This window comes from Lepidochelys olivacea (assembly GCF_965140295.1).
Source record: "Lepidochelys olivacea isolate rLepOli2 genome assembly, chromosome: 13".
Classification (NCBI taxonomy): Eukaryota; Metazoa; Chordata; order Testudines; family Cheloniidae; genus Lepidochelys; species Lepidochelys olivacea.
In genome coordinates this window covers 26,156,375-26,175,891 of record NC_140423.1, presented here as the reverse complement: position 1 = coordinate 26,175,891, position 19,517 = coordinate 26,156,375, and the positions used below count along the sequence as shown (strand labels likewise).

The following is a 19,517-nucleotide window of genomic DNA, read 5'->3' as shown; positions in this document are numbered from 1 at the left end:
GTTGGCTAGATTGTCGGGCTCAACGGCTCCATGTCTAGTTGGCAGCCGGTGTCAAGTGGAGTGCCCCAGGGGTCGGTCCTGGGGCCGGTTTTGTTCAATATCTTATAAATGATCTGGAGGATGGTGTGGATTGCACTCTCAGCAAATTTGCAGATGATACTAAACTGGGAGGAGTGGTAGATATGCTGGAGGGCAGGGATAGGATACAGAGGGACCTAGACAAATTGGAGGATTGGGCCAAAAGAAATCTGATGAGGTTCAATAAGGATAAGTGCAGGGTCCTGCACTTAGGACAGAAGAACCCAATGCACAGCTACAGACTAGGGACCAAATGGCTCGGCAGCAGTTCTGCGGAAAAGGACCTGGGGTGACAGTGGACGAGAAGCTGGATATGAGTCAGCAGTGTGCCCTTGTTGCCAAGAAGGCCAATGGCATTTTGGGATGTATAAGTAGGGGCATAGCAAGCAGATCGAGGGACGTGATCGTCCCCCTCTATTCGACATTGGTGAGGCCTCATCTGGAGTACTGTGTCCAGTTTTGGGCCCCACACTACAAGGAGGATGTGGATAAATTGGAGAGAGTCCAGCGAAGGGCAACAAAAATGATTAGGGGTCTGGAACACATGATTTATGAGGAGAGGCTGAGGGAACTGGGATTGTTTAGTCTGCAGAAGAGAAGAATGAGGGGGGATTTGATAGCTACCTGAGAGGTGGTTCCAGAGAGGATGGTTCTAGACTATTCTCAGTGGTAGAAGGGGACAGGACAAGGAGTAATGGTCTCAAGTTGCAGTGGGGGAGGTTTAGGTTGGATATTAGGAAAAACTTTTTCACTAGGAGGGTGGTGAAACACTGGAATGCGTTACCTAGGGAGGTGGTAGAAACTCCTTCCTTAGAAGTTTTTAAGGTCATGCTTGACAAAGCCCTGGCTGGGATGATTTAATTGGGGATTGGTCCTGCTTTGAGCAGGGGGTTGGACTAGATGATCTCCTGAGGTCCCTTCCAACCCTGATATTCTATGATTCTATGAATATAAATCAGAATTTAGGAACCGTAGACAAATCATAGGGGACACAAGGAGAACTTTATGGCCAGCAGAGTGAAGGACAATAAGAATTGTGGGTTTTTTTAAAGTATATTAGGAACAAAAAGAAACCTAACAATGGTATTGGACCATTACTGGATGAAAATGGTAGAATTATCAATAATAATAATGCAGAAGTGGAAATGTCCAATAAAAATTCTGTTCTGTATTTGGACAGATGAAGTAGTCATATCATATAACACTCTCTCCATTCCATTAGTATCTCAGGAGGATGTTCAACAGCTGCTACTAAAGTCAGACATTTTAAAATTGGCTGGTCCAGATAACTTGCATCCAAGAGTTTTACAAGAGCTCGCAGAGGAGTTCACTAGACCAGTGGTTCCCAAACTTGTTCCACCACTTGTGCAGGTAAAGCCCCTAGCGGGCCGGGCCGGTTTGTTTACCTGCCGCGTCCACAGGTTCGGCTGATCGCGGCTCCAGGCCAATGGGAGCTGCTGGAAGCAGCAGCCAGCGTGTCCCTCGGCCCGCACTGCTTCCTGCAGCTCCCATTGGCCTGGAGCAGCGAACTGCGGCCACTGGGAGCTGCGATTTGTTTACCTGCTGCGTCTGCAGGTTCGGCCAATCGGCTCGGCCCGCCAGGGGCTTTCCCTGCACAAGCAGCGGTTCTCAAACTGGAGGTCATGACCCCTCAGGAGGTCATGAGGTTATTACATGGGGGGTTGCGAGCTGTCAGCCTCCACCCGCAGACCCCGCTTCACCTCCAGCATTTATAATAGTGTTAATTATTTAAAAATGTGTTTTTAATTTATAAGGGGGGGGTCACAGTCAAAGGCTTGCTGTTGAAAGGGGTCACCAAACAAAAGTTTGAGCGCCACTGGATTATAAGCTGGCTAACTGATAGGGCTCAACATGCAGTTGTAAACAGGGAATCATCATATAACAAGTGCGTTTCTACTGGGGTCCCACAGGGATCGGTTCTTGGTCCTACCCTATTAACATTTTTATAGATGACTTGGAAGAAAACAAAATCATCCCTGATAAAGTTTGCAGATGACAAGACTGTGGGAATAGAAAATAATAAAGAGGACAGGTCACTGAGTGATCTGGACTGCTTGGCAAGCTGGGCACAAGCAAAAAATATGTGTTTTAATAGGGCTATATGTAAACATATACATCTAGGAACAAAGAACATGGCCATACTTACAGGATAGAGGACTCTACCCTGAGAAGCACTGACTCTGAAAAAGATGTGGGGGCTGTAATGGATAATCAGCTGACCATGAGTTCCCAATGCGATGCTATGGCCCAAAGGGTAATGCAATCTTTGGATGCATAAATGGTGAATCTTGAGTAGGAGTAGAGAGGTTATTTTATCTCTCTATTTAGCAATGGTGTAACTGCTGCTGGAATACTGTGTCTGGTGTCCACAATTCAAGAAGGATGTTGATAAATTGAGAAGATTCAGAGAAGAGCCAGGAGAATGATTAAAGGCTTGGAAAACATGGCTTATAGTTAGGGACCTACCAAATTCACAGCCATGAAAAATGCATCACAGACTGTGAAATCTGGTTTCCCCCTGTGAAATCTGGTCTTTTGTGTACTTTTACCCTATACTATACAGATTTCACTGGGGGAGACCAGCATTTCTCAAATTGGGGGTCCTGACACAAAAGGGAGTTGCGGGGGGGGGGGTCGCAAGGTTATTTTAAGGGGGTCGCAGTATTGCCACCCTTACTTCTGCGCTGCCTTCAGAGCTGGGCGGCCAGAGAGTGGTGGCTGTTGGCTGGGCGCCCAGCTCTGAAGGCAGCGCCCTGCCAGCAGCAGTGTGGAAGTAAGGGTGGCAATACAATACCATGCCACCCTTATTACTATGCTGCTGACTTCAGACCTGGGTGGCTGCTGTCTGACGGTCCAGCTCTGAAAGCGGCAGCACAGAAGTAAGGGTGGCAATACTATACCATGGCATCCTTACTTCTGCACTGCTGCGAGCGGCAGCTCTGACTTCAGAGCTGGGATCCCAGCCCAGAAGCCACCGCTCTCCAGCTGCCCAGCTCTGAAGGCAGCGCCGCCGCCAGCAGCAGCACAAAAGTAAGGGTAGCAGTACCGCAACCCTCTTCTACAATAATCTTGAGACCACCCACAACTCCTTTTTGAGTCAGGACCCCTACAATTACAACACCATGAAATTTCAGATTTCAAGAGCTGAAATCATGACATTTATGATTTTTAAAATCCTATGACCAGGAAATCGACCAAAATGGACCGTGAATTTGGTAGGGCCCTACTTATAGTGATAGGCCCAAGGAGATCAATTTATTTAGTTTAACAAAGAAAAGGTTAAGGGGTGACCTGCTTACAGTCTGTAAGTACCTACTTGGTGAACAAATATTGGATAATAAGCTCTTAAATCTAGCAGAGGAAGTTCTGACATGATCCAATGGCTGGAAGTTGAAGGTGGAAAAATTCACACCAGAAATAAGGTGTAAATTTTTAATAGTGAGGATAATGAGCCATTGAAACAATGTACTAAGGGTGGTGGTGCATTCTCCATCGCTGGCAATTTTTAAATCGAGATTGGATGGTTTTTCTAAAAGATATGCTGTAGGAATTATTTTGGGGAAATAATCTGACCTGTATTATACAGGAGGCTAGACTAGATAATCACTATGGTCCCTTCTGGCTTTGGAATCTATGAAGAAGACAAACAAGCATATTTGGAGTTCCGAGACACTTTGGAGTCACATAATGTGCCAAAAAGAGTTAGGAAAATGTTCAAGTGCGGTAACCTCATTTTGTGAGCCCTCATATCTCCCATATGTCTAGTTTGTTAGCCTCATTTTTTCAGAAAAATTCTGCACTAGAAGACTCTCTCACCCACGAAATTTCAATTTAGCTTTGCTGAAGCTAAAGGGAGATTATAATGGTAGGCAATCTCCAAACTTAACTATGCAATTACGGTGAGAGCCCAGTGCATGCAACAAGATCGTTTATTTTAAATAATTAACTCAGCAACAGCCCCTGGAACTCTCCATTTTTTTTCTGCTGCCTTTGAGGAGGGCTACCTAAGGAGGATTCTGGGAGGTGGCTCCGACGGCCAAAGGCAGCTCCGGTTCCCCCCTCCCGGCCAGGAGAAGCCCCAGAGCCCGCAGAGGTTTATAGCGTTAGCCCCCATTTAGAGGTTGGTTCTCCCCGCTATCCCAATGAGCCCAATGTGGGCAAGGTTTACCATTTGTCCTGGCTAACAGCTATTCTGTTGTAGTTAGAAAAGCATGAAAGATATGATCACTAGTCTCAGCATAACTATCTTCTCTCTGTCAAAAGTCTAGCAATATTTTTATCGTTAAATACCCCAAGAGTCAATTTAAGGTCCCCACTATTAAAAGGTGTGGCCCAAAACATCAATAGACCAGAACTATCATGAAAATCATACTTCATCCTGATGTTTAACCACCTGAGTTACATGGACAGGTGCTGGCTAATGTATTCAGTATGTTTTACAAGACTCTGCCAATATCAGTTTTCGGCAGAATAAACGCTAGCAATCATACCCAAAGTTCTGTTCAGGCTGACATACAGAAGGGGTTCCCTGACCTGCATCTGAAGGAGGTCTCATGGTGACCTCCATGAGATGCTTCCTGAGGCAGAGAGCCCGACCCTTCTTCCGTATGGTTGAGGAAGTACTGATAGATACTGCACCTGGCCCTCTCCCAAGCAGAAGAGCCAGTATTGATGTTCGTCACTGACAGAGAAGGAATGCGGGCAGGAGGCACAGATTTTAAAGCCTGGGGCATAGTACAGTACCCATGTTTGGGTACCGGGGCAGGGAGAGCAGAGGCAAAAAACAGGCCCCCAAACTAGCTATTCTACTCTAAAATGACTAGAAACTACCTAAAAACAATAAAAACAGTACACACCTATAAAAAACTAACTATATACAAGTTACTGGGTACAGGGGCGTGTACCTATAATCCCAGATATTTGGGAGGCTGGTGGATTGCTTGAGCTCAGGTGTTCTGGGCTGTGATGCGCTATGCCAATCGGGTGTCCAGTACCACTGACAGCCCGGCCAGTGGGTGACTAAGGGAATGGCTAGAACAACACGATGTGTTGTGATTAGCGCTCTCTCTCTGTGAGGGCTGATGGACCGATTGGACAAGGTGACAAGGCAATATACAAGTTTGTTTGAGGAAGTGCATCACAAGCAAACAGACACCAATCATTCTGACCTGGACCGTGCAGTGATGAGAGGGAACTGGAGACGCAATCAGTCCACCCCACCCTTTATCACCTGGGAGGAAACCATGAGTCGAGTCAGGGTACCTGTGCAGACCAACAGACACTACTACTTTTAAATTCTTTGGCTCTGGACGCATGGTGCACATGCATAAACCCTCAGTGAAATATAATAGGGACCATCACTCGAAGAAGAACTGATTAATAATGCTAAGGTATATAAACTACTTTTAAAATTGCCTCTGCAGATCCCCACTTTTGGGAAGTACACACCTACAATGATGCTGGTCTGGAATTTTTTGGAAAGCAGTGACCATTGGAACCCTACAAGGATCCTCCCATAGAGTAGAACCTAAATGTATATAAGGGAATGCTGTCCAGAGGTGTTGGGGCACATTTGGGAGTCTTAATGCAACAGTATCCCACTTAAATAACACCTGGGCGAACCAGTCTGTTCAGTAGAGAAAACAGATGTGTAGCCAGGGAGAATAAAGAGGCTGTGGCAATAAAGAATTTCTTGAAAGTAGTGTGATTAAGGCAAAGTCAAAGAGAAACAGACATCCTCCAAAGATAGCTACATTCATCCTGAATCTATAGCGACTATCTACTTACCTTTGGCAAGCAACTATTGCAGCATTTGTTTCAAGTTCTGCAAGAGAAAAAGATATATTTCTAACCCTCTGCCAAAATATATACACATTAAAAATCAGATATCTGGAAGGTATGTGACTGCTACCTGTAATATACCCTTTGGGGGAAAACTATGAAACACACTGTAGGATTCTCTCACAACATTTCATGGTAATGTTAAAACACAGCAGAAATACACACAGGCACAGCTATAGTTTAAGAAACCTAGACTAGTTTTAAATATTCTCAGTGTAACATCCAGTATAACTTTTTTCTCATTAGAATAACTTGATCCCACCCTTTGCCTCAAAACACACACAACCCTTCAGGCACCATTACTTATCTCACATCACTTACCCTAAACTAGGTTGGTAAAATAATTTCCCCACTTTACAAGACAATCGTTGCTCTCAAACTAAACAACCCTATAGCTAGAAAATGCCATACTGGATCAGACCAGCGGTCCAGCTAGCCCAGTATCACATCTCTGACGATGGCCATCACCAACTACATCAGAGAGAGGTACAAAAAACCATGGAGAAGGCAACTGTAGAATAGCCTACCGACGGGGAAAGGTTTTTCTTAACCTTCATTTGAGTTAGTCTTTGCCTTATGCCATGAGGCATGAAGGCTTATATCCCTTCCAAAGGGGTTTCTTTTTTAAATCTTGAAAGTATAAGTCAGGATAGTCTTCATATAAATGTACAATCCTTTTTTGAGTCTTGCTAAGCTCCTGGCCTCAAAGATAGCTTGTAGCTATCAGTTCCACAGTCTTATTGTGTATTGTATGAAAAAGTATTTCCTTTTTTCAATTTTAAACTTGACATCTTTCAATTTTATTGAATGTCCTCCTTGTTCTTATATTATGAGAAAGGATGACTAGAAGCTGCTGGTCTACCTTCTTCATACCATTCATCATTTTTTATAACTTTTGCATGTGCTCCTCTTGTATGTCTCCTCTCTATGGTAACCAGTCCCATTTAATGAGATTTTTTCCAGGTCTCTAATCTTCTTGTTGCCAGTTTCTGAATCTCCTCTCCTTTAGCTAAGTCTTTACTGAGACAGGGTGCCCAGATCTGGGCACAGTATTCCAGAGCAGGACATGCCATTGATTGATATAATAGTGTTCTAATTTAATATAGTTTCAGTATTATTTTCCACTCCATCCTTAAATATCCTAAAATTTTGTTCACCTTTCTTAGCCACTGCTGCACAAAGAACTGACAAGCTTTTCCTTTAAGAATGCTTTAACAATGGCTGTTAACTTCTGAATTAAATGTAATTTTTCTACAGTGTGTATCAAACCTGACAGTTAGAAAAAGAATTTTTTAAAAACTCACCAAGAAATAAGGGGAGTTGGCTTATCAAACCATTGGATTTATATTCTTGTCTGACCCGCAACAACAGAAAAGCAAAACAGACTGAATATACTAATCTAGAGCAACAGACTGAATTTTGAAATTACTAGAAATTTTCCTTCCATGCAGAATTCTATGGGCAAGGATAATATTCCATAGTAAAAAATCAGAATAGCAGTTTCTTCATGTGAACTCCCTGTGACACCCACATCCCCCTGGCCTGATGAGCAGAACATAACCCCAAAGGCATGCCTGCCTGTAATTGTTTTCTTTCATTAAAATTGATGTTTTTGAACAAGTCAGTGCAGTCTTTTCTTCAGGTCCCAATTTCCAATCACACTAAGGCCTCAATCCTGCAAACACACGTGCTGAACTGCACACATATTAATGGTCCCATCAATGAGAGTGGAGCGACTCACGTGTGTGTGTTTTTAGGATTAAGGTTTGTTTGGGTTTTTAAACAGAATTTAATGTGTTTATTATCTTAGATAATAGCAAACAGCTCTTCCCAAAGGCAGCAAGAAAAATCGATCAGTGCAAACACTGCTATGGGCTCACTAAAAAAAGGGTAGAAAAGAAGTTAGATTTTAGGGCCGGAATTTCCAAAAGGATCAGGTACCCAGCAGCACATATTTAGGTCTCTAAGGATGCGGACAGATTTTCAAGAGCACTCAGTTTCCCATTTAGGCACCTAAATGGATTTCAAGGGTCTTCAGCACCCAGGAGCTCCCATTTAACACCTCTGAAAATCATCTAGGTATCTAAATGGGAGAACTGAGCTCTTTGGAAAATCCAGCTCTTAAAGTTGATGGCTGAGACTTTCAAAGCTGTCCTGGGAGATTTAAATATACCACCATTAAAATAAATGGAAAATGTGTCTAAATCCCCCATCACTACTTTGAAAATTTCAACCTACATTTCAAAAAACAATAGTCTGTTCACATAAACTAAAATTAAGGCATGCAGGACAAAATGCTTAAACAGCAGGAGCCACCCCAAGCTATCATGCTGATCATTCCCATAAATTTATGAAATAACTGTTTCAATGATTAACAGTATCAAAATTGTTTCAATAAGGAAATGCTTACAATCAACAGAAGGCAACTGCTTCCCAGAAATGCAAAATAATGCAAAGTTGTATATATAACGCATAGGTATATGCTGATTTCCACAGTAAAAATTACCTGTTCTTTGAATAGCACTTTCTGGTGTTGCAACTGGAGTTTCCTTCTGGGTTAAATGTTGTGAAGACGCTAAGATAAAAGGGAGGGAAAAGTCAGCACTGGTTCACTTTTCTTTCAAAAGCAATTACAGAACTTTTTGCCTTGCACAATCAGCCCAGCCCACACAGCAATATGGTAACCTAAGACACTGCATCTAAGACTTTTCTTTTTTGGGGTCGGGGGGAACGGGTGGTGGTACAAAAACATAGGAGAAAAAAAATCTCTGCTTGTTTTTTGCATTCAAAATTTTGGATTTCTCCAATCCATATAGAGTTTGTTAGGTTGGAGAATTGGTGAAGTTAGACATCACAAGAGATAAAGGACTGAAAAAGTGAAGGGATTTTCATTTAGATTTTTTAAAATTCTGGTCTCTCTGCAGTTTTAACAATGATATGACTCTAATACCTAATGAACATTTGGGAGAAAGGATGCCTGTTAATGTTCAACACTCTTACTCTTTCAATTAAATTGCAAAAGTTCAAAATACATTGCAGAGATTCTCAAGAAGGCCTCCAGAAAAACCAACGAAGATCTGACTTAATATTCTTTATGCTACTAAGTTAAAAATAAGCAGGGGAAAACAGCCTTGTTAGAAAAAAGCATGCTAAATAATTCAAAAAGAAAATAAACCCAAAAGTGTTTAGGTCCGACTTAAACAATTGACTATATAACTTTAACGCCATAAAATTATACATACATTTTGAGAGAAAACTGAAAACTCAGTTCTTCCTTTAACTACATGGCAAGTCTAATTGAAATTCTGTGTTCTTCCTTCAGTGGCTGATCCCTCCGCCAAAATCTAAAGCGGCACAGAATACGTAGCTATCTACCTCTGCTTTTCAAGTCGGTGAACTCAAGTTGCAGGATAAAGACGATCTTGAACTCAGCTTCTTCACATATAGAAAGGCTTTTGCTTTAACCTTTAAAATACCATCATCTCTGGTGTGGAACTGGTGCAGCAATCATCAGCCCTTTTAGTATTTCAAAGTTAAATGTTGCCACACCACATTATGGGTTTGCAATTACTGCCTATGTTACATAACCAGGTGGGCTGAAAAAGGTTACATGGCCTTCAGAATGTTAAAAAAAAAAGGGTGGGGGGGTTCCTGTTACTTTTCAGTGAGATGTGGAGTTTTCAAGTGTGGAACTGCAGCTTTCTGGAAACATTAGAACTATCTATTTTGTACTCTTGATATAAAACCTACATAATTCCAGGGGTTATATTCCCACGAACTAACAAGGTCACTCTACCATATTATATTTTATGCTTCCAATGAAAGCTCCTCTCTCTGTAACTAGATTACCCATCTGCTCCCATTCCTCTTCTCGGTATTTATTCCACATACTGAAGAAAAGGAGCAGCAGCAAAGTCACTTGGAAAGTAACACAACATTGTTTGCTACTAATGTTTTAGAGGAAGATTGTCATGGCTAATTTTTGTTACCAGCTTTTTTTCCCCATTGTGGAATAATGTTAAGACATACTTCTAATTATCTGATAAAGCTACCAATAATACTTCAGGTGAAATTGTGGCCCCATTCACATCTATGGAAAAATTCCCATTCAATGGTGTCACGATTTCAATCCTGGTGTCCAAATATCATGATATAAAGCACTAATGGGAAACGCTTCTGAGAATTTACTTCAGAAGCTATTTTATTTCTATTCCATTTTCAGGGGGACTATGAAAAGGACAGCAAAAATTAGCTGGATCATCTTAAAACCTGTTCAGTTGCTTGAATAGTAACCGTGACCAAAAACCCCAGGTTAGACATCTTTTCGTACTCAAATGAAATTTACTCATAATTACATCTCGCTGTTTGTCTCTCTGAAACGTGGATATTTAAACTCACTCCTTTTAAGTGAAAAAAGAGATTATTAAAAAAGGTGCTGCACATGTATGGGAATTAACCGGTTCCGGAAAGGGTTACCGTGTTTAGAATGGGGACCCCCCTGTGCTCATGCTCACAGTTAAGTCTTCTTACCCACATTTACTTCTTTGGGACAAAAATTGTACTTCATATCGTACTTTGAAAGAAAAATCACTCTAAATGTAATACAAAAACATAATTGCGTTCTCTGGCAAGAATATTTCCAATCCATGCAGAGTTTTCCTGGTTGGAGAATTGGTGAAATTAGAGGTCACAAGAGATTAAACAACAGAAATCGTATGTACACCTTTTATCATCTTTACAGGTGTTCAAATATAACTTTTCTCCCTACTTTTGATCTTTAAGTGAAATTACTCATGTATTATAGCATCAGAGCATACCTCAATTGAAATCTCATGTTAAGTATTTTGCTTCACAAGAGGATTAAGGGGAAGAAATGGTTTTGAGCAAGTAAACTTGTATTTTGAACACAAATATCTTTCAGAACTACTGCAGGTAGCAAGAAAAACTATGAATTTCATGTAATAAAATTATTTTAAAATTGGGACTATTTTCAAAAGCTCAGCAAGTAGAAAAAATTAATGCAGCCTCTTAATACACTCAAAGACTCACATAAAACTGAACTGAAATCACAATTTTTATGAAGACACTTTTTGTTTCTGTTCCAAGAGGTGACAGAGAGCAATTCTCTTAGGTAAGAATTGAGTTAAATGTGGGAATGAGAAAGCTTATTTCCATTTAAAAAAGTGTATTTTCAGTGTAATGTTACAAGCACAGTTATACCATTCAGATGCTATAAAAACAATGCTCCAGGAGCAGCAACTGGGTTATATTACCCTCTGTTGAACTGTCTGGATTTTATGTTAATTGCAAATGCATATTCCTAAAGCTCCACGTATCAGCTGAATTTCTGATTCATAATCGTAAGAGGTGGTGGGAGAATAACAGTGCACACAGAGTACGTACCTATATTCTGTGGCAATTCCTGATGTGCTCCTCCTTTTTCCTCCACTAAGCCAATCCCAATTTGCTCATCTGGTAAACCACCACGGTTACTATTAGTGCTTGGAGCGGTGGGTGCAAGCTCTGAGATTACAGGAGTGGTTACTACCGACAGTACATTTGTGGGAGGAGTGTTGCTTGATAAGCTTGGAGATACAGAAGCAGATACAGTAGCAGCCGTGCTAACACTCAAATTCCCAGGCCCAGAAGTGCTCTGTCTTAGAAGACTGAGTGCTGGAGGTGTTACAGTTCTATTGTCTAGTTCTACAGGTATTTGCTCTGTTCCCAGACTATTAGGGACTGATATTTCTAGCCCCTGGCCTTCAACTTCTCCATCCAAAGAATGTTGTTCCTCCCCTTTTTCAAGGGAGCCTGTAACTTTTTTACATGCTTTGGTCAGCAAAAATTGACCAATCTTGTCCACTTTTCCCTTTCCCTTACCGGATGAAACTGGACTTCGCCTGTTTCCAGAAGATCCCGGACTACTTGTTAGAAGAGATGAAACCACAGCTCCAGACTGTGTCACCGTTACAGAGCACTGATCAGCTGATACACTAGCTTGAGAACTGGACTCATCAGGGTTAAAATCTTTGACTTGTTGAACATGAGGATGTGGAAGAACATTTGAAGATGCCATAGACGGGGGAGAAGGAAGCTGAATAGGAGCTGCCAGTGGATTAAGAACCAGTGACCTGCTTGTTGGTATACTAGGGACAGGACTATTAGGAGGAGCAGGCCCTGATGAAAACTTTATGTTCTGTGGTATGTGCAGAGGACCAACAACTGCAACTGACTGAGGCATTAAATTAGAGTTAGAGGTCAATGGTGCAGTTGGAATTGTACTTGGCTGAGATCCTTTCATAACCTGAATGATTGAAGATGAGTTTATAAAAACTGGTGTAATGAACTGAGGCCGGGAATTAGACTGAACTGCTGATTGTCCCTCAGAAACCATAACTTTGTTACCTACATTGGGCATTGTGACGACAGTAGAGACTAATGTAGGCTGCAAATGAGATGGCAATGGTGTTGATGTGTTAGCAGAAGATGTAATGGGGTTTGAAGTTACAAAAACTGTTATCTGATTGGGTGGTAAAGAAGTCGAAATAGAGGAGGAGCTAACAGGTCTTTGTATTACTGGAGGGACATTCTGTGTAACATTTAAATTCATCTCTCCTAGTTCTTGGTGCACTTGAGTTGAACAAGCTTCATTATTCTGAGGCAAGCTTAAGGAACTAGAAAGTTCTTTACTTGAAGAGGAATCCTGTAGTGGAGGAACAACAGCTATCTTCTTTAGCTCTTCGCCAGAGGTTACCATTGATGGTAATTCAAGACTGGTGAGCCCAGGGGGTTTAATGGTTACATTGGGAGCTCCAGAATTATCAAGAAGTTGACTTAAGGAAGTTGGTGCCTCTCTCATAGACTTATTTTCCTCTAAGCCGGGAAGCCTGTTGGTATCTAAAGATGGCCCATCTTTTTTTGATTGTTCTTCAGGGACCAACATTTTGATTTCTTGGCTGGGAATGCCTTTTAGTTCAATATTAGGCTGGTCTTTGTTACCCTGGACAGCCTGTGTACTCTGGCATTCATTATCTTGAGAAACATTAAGGGTCTCTTTGCTGTCCTCAGGAATGCCAGTCATAACAGATACAGAAATTGCAGGATTCTGAGTATTCAGCATGTTGTTATTTGGAAAACTTGTTGTCGCAGGCGTTGGCAAAGAAGTTGGACCAACTACCATGTTTCTTTGTAATTCCATGTTTTGCAAAAGTGATGGGTTCTGTGGAGTCGGCAATGCTAATTTAGCTGCTTTTGAATTTTGTCTGCCAGGACTTGGCGTGGTTTTCCTACTAGATCCAGGACTGGACCTTCTGCTATTGCTTGGACTTGCTCGCTTTGTTCCTCCAGTGTTGGCTTGCTTTCCTGAATTGACAACAACAGTATCCAACTTGTGTGACTGTGGAGCAGCAAAACCAGACTGATTGTTAATTGTGAGATTTGATGGGGCTTGTCCAATGGCCTTCAAGGTAGTTGGATTAAGACCCTGCTGATCAAATCCTCTGTTAAGATTAGGCCTTGGAGGCAAAGGAATATTAATTTGGGGAGGAAAGAGTCCCGCAATAGAAGCATTAAGTCTCTCTGGAGATAAGCTTATTTCTGAAGGTTCTGTGCTAGGTGGACGATTATTAGGAGTCTGAGGATAGTATGGTCTTGGGCTTGCTCTGTTTGGGGTTTTAGGCCTTGAAGTTTGAGATGGGGTGGCAACATTTGGGAAATGGTGTGTATGAGAGCCAGGTAAAGAATTAGATTGTTGTTGAGGACTTGCACCTTGGGAAGCTGAAAGTGGAGAAGGTCCAGGTTTTGGCCCCGTCATCATTAACTGAGTTTGTGAAACTACTAAATGAGAGGTCATATTATTTTGAGCCCCTGATGCTGGCAGCCCATCAGCTCCATTTCCTTCTGCGAGAGAGGGTACTGATGAAACTTCTCCCAGGGGTGAACTGGAAGGATTCTGTACATTATCTTGGTAAACCATCTTTCTTGCACTATTCCCCAGAGGAGGATTGCCTGGCAAAGAAATTCTCTGCTTATCAGGAGATGGAGGTACTGATCCAGGACCTTGTAAACTAACCATTACTGACATGTTACCACTCTGCTGCATTGGCATTCTTTGAGTCTCTGGATTTAAAGGGCCCCTAGGTGGATGAACACCATGTGGCACAGGAAGCCTGACTGATTTAGGATCCTGTTGCATCATAAGCATCATCATCATTTGTTGCTGTTGCTGCTGAGTTGGTGGCTGTGCCTGGGGTGGGGGCGGCTGCTGCTGCTGCTGCTGCTGTGCATGTTGCATAAGTTGAGGTGGCATTTGCTGAAGAGGCCTTTGTTCAGCTGGCTGAGACGGATAACCTAAAAACAGACCCAAAAAGACCTATAAGTTATTCATTCTTAGACACTTCAGAAAAAACAGTATTTGTGTGACCAGCTCCAACAGATAAATAATGTTCCTTTTGTATCACTGTAACATGACAGTGTTCTCTTTAATTAATAGCTACAAGTTTATACTCACACCTGGGTTACAAACCACCCCGGACAAGAGCCATTTTACTGAGGGAAAAGATTTAACAAAAACAAACAAAAAACCCACATGGCATTTATCAGTGCCTTGACGGGGCTCCAGGACCTTGAATTGAAGGAGGCATGTAATTTTACTACAGCAATCAGTGGCTACCACTCTGGGTCTACTTCACCTGAAGAGAAAAGTCTCTGCAGTGGCTTTTATACCGATGTTTTCACAGGCGAGGGTGGAGGTGAACATTGCCTGTATTTACACGTCTTTGAAATGGTGAAAAAAATTAACAGAAACTGCGGGACTCTGAAGATCACACTCGTGACTGCAATTCGATACCTTCAGGGGTACATTGCAAAATCCCACACCATATCACATAGCCAAACAGCAAAAATGGTGTGGTGGTCCTAATGGCCAGTATGGTTTAACATCTGAAATATCCTCTATCTGCGGTCTGTATCCTGTATAAGCTGGGAGGATAAACCCAATTAGGTCTTTTACTTGTACTTCTAATTTCTCCATGGCATTATTTAAGAAATACATAACATATCAATTTGATGTACTATAGGCCCTAATGTTAACAATTAGATCGCTTCTAAAAAAAAGACAATGAGCAAGTCTGTCTCCATCAATAATATCTTTCAAAAATAAGCAACAAAATAAACAAAAACTTCTACTTTAGGTAAAGAAATCAGTCTTTAAAGACAAATGTTATCTCTGACTCTATGCCCTCTAAGACCAAGAAGACAAAGACTTAAAAATACAAGCACAAAGAAAAAAAAACAGGTAAAATAATAAAAATAAGTCCCAAATGGATTTCCAAATCAAATACAAATCTCTAAGTTTCACTGAAAGAAACATGAAAGCAAAATGAATATTGGCCAAATAATTATAGTAAATTTCACAGGTTAAAATGTTATCCCTGTATAATCCTATTTAATTCAATAGGATACTCCAGGTATAATGCAGACCAGAATTTGGCCTTAAGTGTTCAAATACAGATTAAAGCTTTAAATAAAACAAAACATTTAGACAACAAGCACCAATTATTTGCTAATGCCTGATGTCAGTTAAGAAACAATATATATCCCCATATAAAATATTCCCATAGTCAAAAAATACCGTATCTCATATTTGTTTACTACATTATATGATCGTGTTAAGAAACTTATCACCTGGTGGTCTGTTTGTGAAATCTGAAAGTTTGGGGCCAGTGTTCTCTAAATTCATTCCTTGCTCTCCAGGCAACGGTGGCTGATCAGTCTCCTCCAGGCCAGCTGGACGTGTTTCTGAAGAACTTAAACAGAAATAATAAATAGTAATTAAATGAACATTCACCGGTTCCAGAGCCAGTGCCCAATTTTGTTCCAAATTTGCTTGAATTATTTAGGATTGAATAATAAAAAATCCTTAGCATTTATGTAGTATTTTTCATTCATAGATCTCGAAGTGCTTTACTTAAGTTGGTAAACATTCCCATTTCACAGCTAGGTAGACACAAACACAGGTTAAATGACATGCCCAAGATCACACACAGAAAAAGGAGTAGAGGAAAACAGAACCCATGTCCCCAGATTGCTTGAATAGTTCTCTAATAACACAGTGACAGCTATAGTGTAACTGCATATGGTTGGTAGAAGAGTTTAATTTTTGTAAAGGTCCTGTACCATGATTTCCCATATTATACTCATAACAGACTAGTTCCATATCTCACAGTCCTCTATCGAGATTCCAGAAAAAAATTGTTGAGATACTAGACTTCAAAGGCTGTTTATTCAGAATGTAGAGATCTGTAGATGGTGAATACAGAGGCTCTGCAACTTGGTCACCAGGAACTCAATTATACATGGTTAAACTCTGCAGAAACAGTACCAAAATAGTCAGTTTGGCCATTGTATCTAATCCTTTCACAGACACTGAAAACAGCCTTTTCCTAATATAGAAAACAGCCAATTCTATGGACATCAAACATACCCAGAGGGTGTCCACTGCCAATATAACCTATCTGTGAGAAAGCTAGGGCAGAGATGGAGACTGAAGGACCTCAACTGCTTGACAGCTATGCATATACATTTAAGATGAGGAGAACCTTAACTATATGAAAGCTCCAAGTTAAAATTAAAGTGAGATCACTTCAGCAAAAGAGGGGAGCTGTTACAGTAGTGAAGAGGTTCCCCGCCCTTCCCCTACTCCCCCAATAATCTGAGCTGGAAGTGAATGTCAGTGGAATCCATTCTCTTCCTCAGCAACTTACCTTAGAGCCAGGGAGAGAAGTAGGGAGGTTGCAAGGTAGGGGCTGCAATGCTAGCAATTAGAGCTAGTACAATGGTCTATAATGTGATGCACCATTTGTTAAATTGGTTATTTTGCTATTCATAATTTTGACAAGTATAAAACACTCATATAAATGTTTATACTTAGGTATCTAACCAGAAATGTCAAGTTTTTGGATTATAATAGGTAAAAAAAGCAACATGGCATCTCTATGCAAGAAAGAGCCTTAAACCCAACCAAATAACCCTGTTTGTAAGTCAGTTCCTAAAGATCATCGTCAGACAACTGCTGATCTACAAAGTATGTTGTGGAGAGCTTTACAAACACACAGCTAAGATTTTTGTTTGCTGTGTGTATAGCAATGACTAATAACTTATTTGAACCTTAAATAGTGTGTATGGCTGAAGTTCACTATGCACACTAAGGCCATGTGTGCATTATGGGAACTATAGTGGCACAGCTACGACACCAAAGCTATGCTGACATAACCCTGTAGTGTAGACAAAGCCTACAGCGACAGAAGGGTTTTTCCATCACTGTAGAAACCCCACCACCTAGTAGCTAGGTTGACAGAATCCTTATTCTGTCAATCTATCTGCATCTACTCCAGCAGCTGGGTCAGCAAAGTTACAGTGCTTAGGGGAGTGGATTTGGCACATCCCAGTGCGCTGTAGCTATGTTGACCTACATTTTAAGTGTAGATTAGGTCAAAGAAACAAATGATTAATTACATACAGAAGTACTGACATGTGGATGGTAGAGAGGCAGAATGAAATATTGATTATTTGAATTTTACCCACACTCATTTGGATTTAAAAAAACCATTAACAGATTATGACAAATCCAAAAATCTGGACCTAATGTTTCAGAATATGCAAACCCTTCACTACAGAGCTTCAGCTCTGAAACAAAACATTTAATTTCAAAAATCCTATTCTGAGAAACAAAAGGCAGGGAGTACCCCTCCATAAAGGGAAAGAATATAATAAATAATAATAAAATCCAGCTGTTATCCAGTGCTTATCATCAGTAGAGCTCAAAGCACTTTATGAAAGAGATAAAAATATCATTACCCCTCTTGTATAGATGGGAAAACAGACACAGTGAGGTGAAGTGACTTGACCATGATCACTCAGCAGGCCAATGGCAGAGCTGGGAATAGATCCCTGATCTCCCAAGCGCAGTCCTCTACCCACTAGACCACACTGCCCCACTCTCACTTTGGCTCACTAGGCACTACTGAAATATACATACAGCAATTAAAAAAAGATTGAATTAAGACATGCAAAAGTAAGATCAGAGGAAAGACACAGACAGCAACAGCCCTAGGCATCCGGCATACACATGGCTCTAAAGTGACCCACCCTTTTGTACGAGGGCTCACATTTGCAGCATTTGGTTGTGGTAAAAATCTTTGGTTTTCTATGCATTCTGGGAAACCACGACCTCCCCACACCAATCACCTTGAGTGTAACCAGGAACGTTCCCTTCCACTTCCAGTTAAAAGCACTCTGACCCTTTATCAAATGACAAAATCCTCCAAAATCCTCCTTCTGTCCAGCAGTGCTTATGACTCCATCACCTCATAGCTGCTAAATCCTTCTTACCAATATGTACTATATTATTGCAGGTGTCATCTCCACATAACTTGCTTCATACAGAGTTCTGCAAATCCTAAAGCCTTAGGTGCAGATTTATACAGTGCATTATTGTTTACATCCTGTTGGTGCCTTTGATGTGCGCTGTCCCTACACAGGGGAACATTCACTGAGCTGTAAGGAAAATGTCTAATTAAACTTAGATTTAGTAATACTAAGCCTATTTAAAAAGTTTGCACTAATGAGCAAAATTTCTCATAGCTGAGCTATGTAGTCATCCTATGAAGTAGCCCTTTTTTTCTCCCGCTACTCCTCAACATCCTTCTACACTGACCTCTTAAGGCTGCAGGTCAAATATTTCTCTTAGAATAAATCTTCATTCAAGTGTTCTGCTCACTCATGAACTGACCCTCAAAACTGCATATTGGACAAACTATTTTTAAAGACACAGTTAGGCATTTTCATACTCTAATATGGTTTCAGTTCACATACCAATAACTATTATAACTTTTGGCCACTGAATTAATACAAGTGTAATTTCCAAAAGAAAAAAGAGACATGGAAACCTTTTTAAGGACCATCTTTTAGTTCTGTGTCTGTACAGCATCTGGCACCACAGGGCCCTGGTACATGATGAAGTTCCTTAGGTGCAATGATCATTTTATACATATAAAAATAAAAAAGTGCAGATCACACTAGTACTGTTTTTAGTCAAAGTTCACTGCTCTACATTCTTCCCTATGACTTGCATGGAAACTGCTCTGTAGCTTTTAAGGAGAAACTCTCTGCAAAGAAATCCTTCTGGTGTCTGATGCATGAGGAGTTAATACAAGCCAAGTAAATTAAGAGTAAAAAATTTTAGGCAATCACTGGAAGGACGGATTTCAAGACAAACCAAGTATAAAGCTTCTCTAAGCAGCTCCAAGTAGCTAGATGGAGAGGAAGGGCAGAAAGAGAGAACAAACCTGTTTTAGCTATGAGAGTAAAACTATGCTGAAGGACAGCAAGGCAAAAGTTTGGAATAAAATGGAGTACAGCCATACTCTTACAATACTACTGACTGCTCAATACTAAGCCAAACAAAATTTAGAATCAAAATGCTATGCTGTATAAAGGTTATAGAATTGTACTTTGTAACAGCCAGGCAATGATATCAAAGCACTACAAGAAAATTCAGTACAGTAGTAAAACAAATC

General features: G+C 40.9%; 1 protein-coding gene across 2 annotated transcripts in view; it reads right to left on the bottom strand.

The window, feature by feature from the left end:
- Positions 1-19,517, bottom strand: part of NCOA6 (nuclear receptor coactivator 6) — a 72,557-nt gene that overhangs the window by 10,191 nt on the left and 42,849 nt on the right. The window contains exons 11-14 of one of the 2 annotated variants that reach the window (XM_084646078.1): positions 15,625-15,746; positions 11,344-14,289; positions 8,447-8,515; positions 5,887-5,923 (exon numbers count right to left, since the gene is read on the bottom strand). In XM_084646078.1, coding sequence (XP_084502204.1) covers positions 5,887-5,923; positions 8,447-8,515; positions 11,344-14,289; positions 15,625-15,746 — 3,174 coding nt within the window. The remainder of the gene's footprint in view (positions 1-5,886; positions 5,924-8,446; positions 8,516-11,343; positions 14,290-15,624; positions 15,747-19,517) is intronic. The other variant, XM_084646079.1, reaches the window with a different exon arrangement.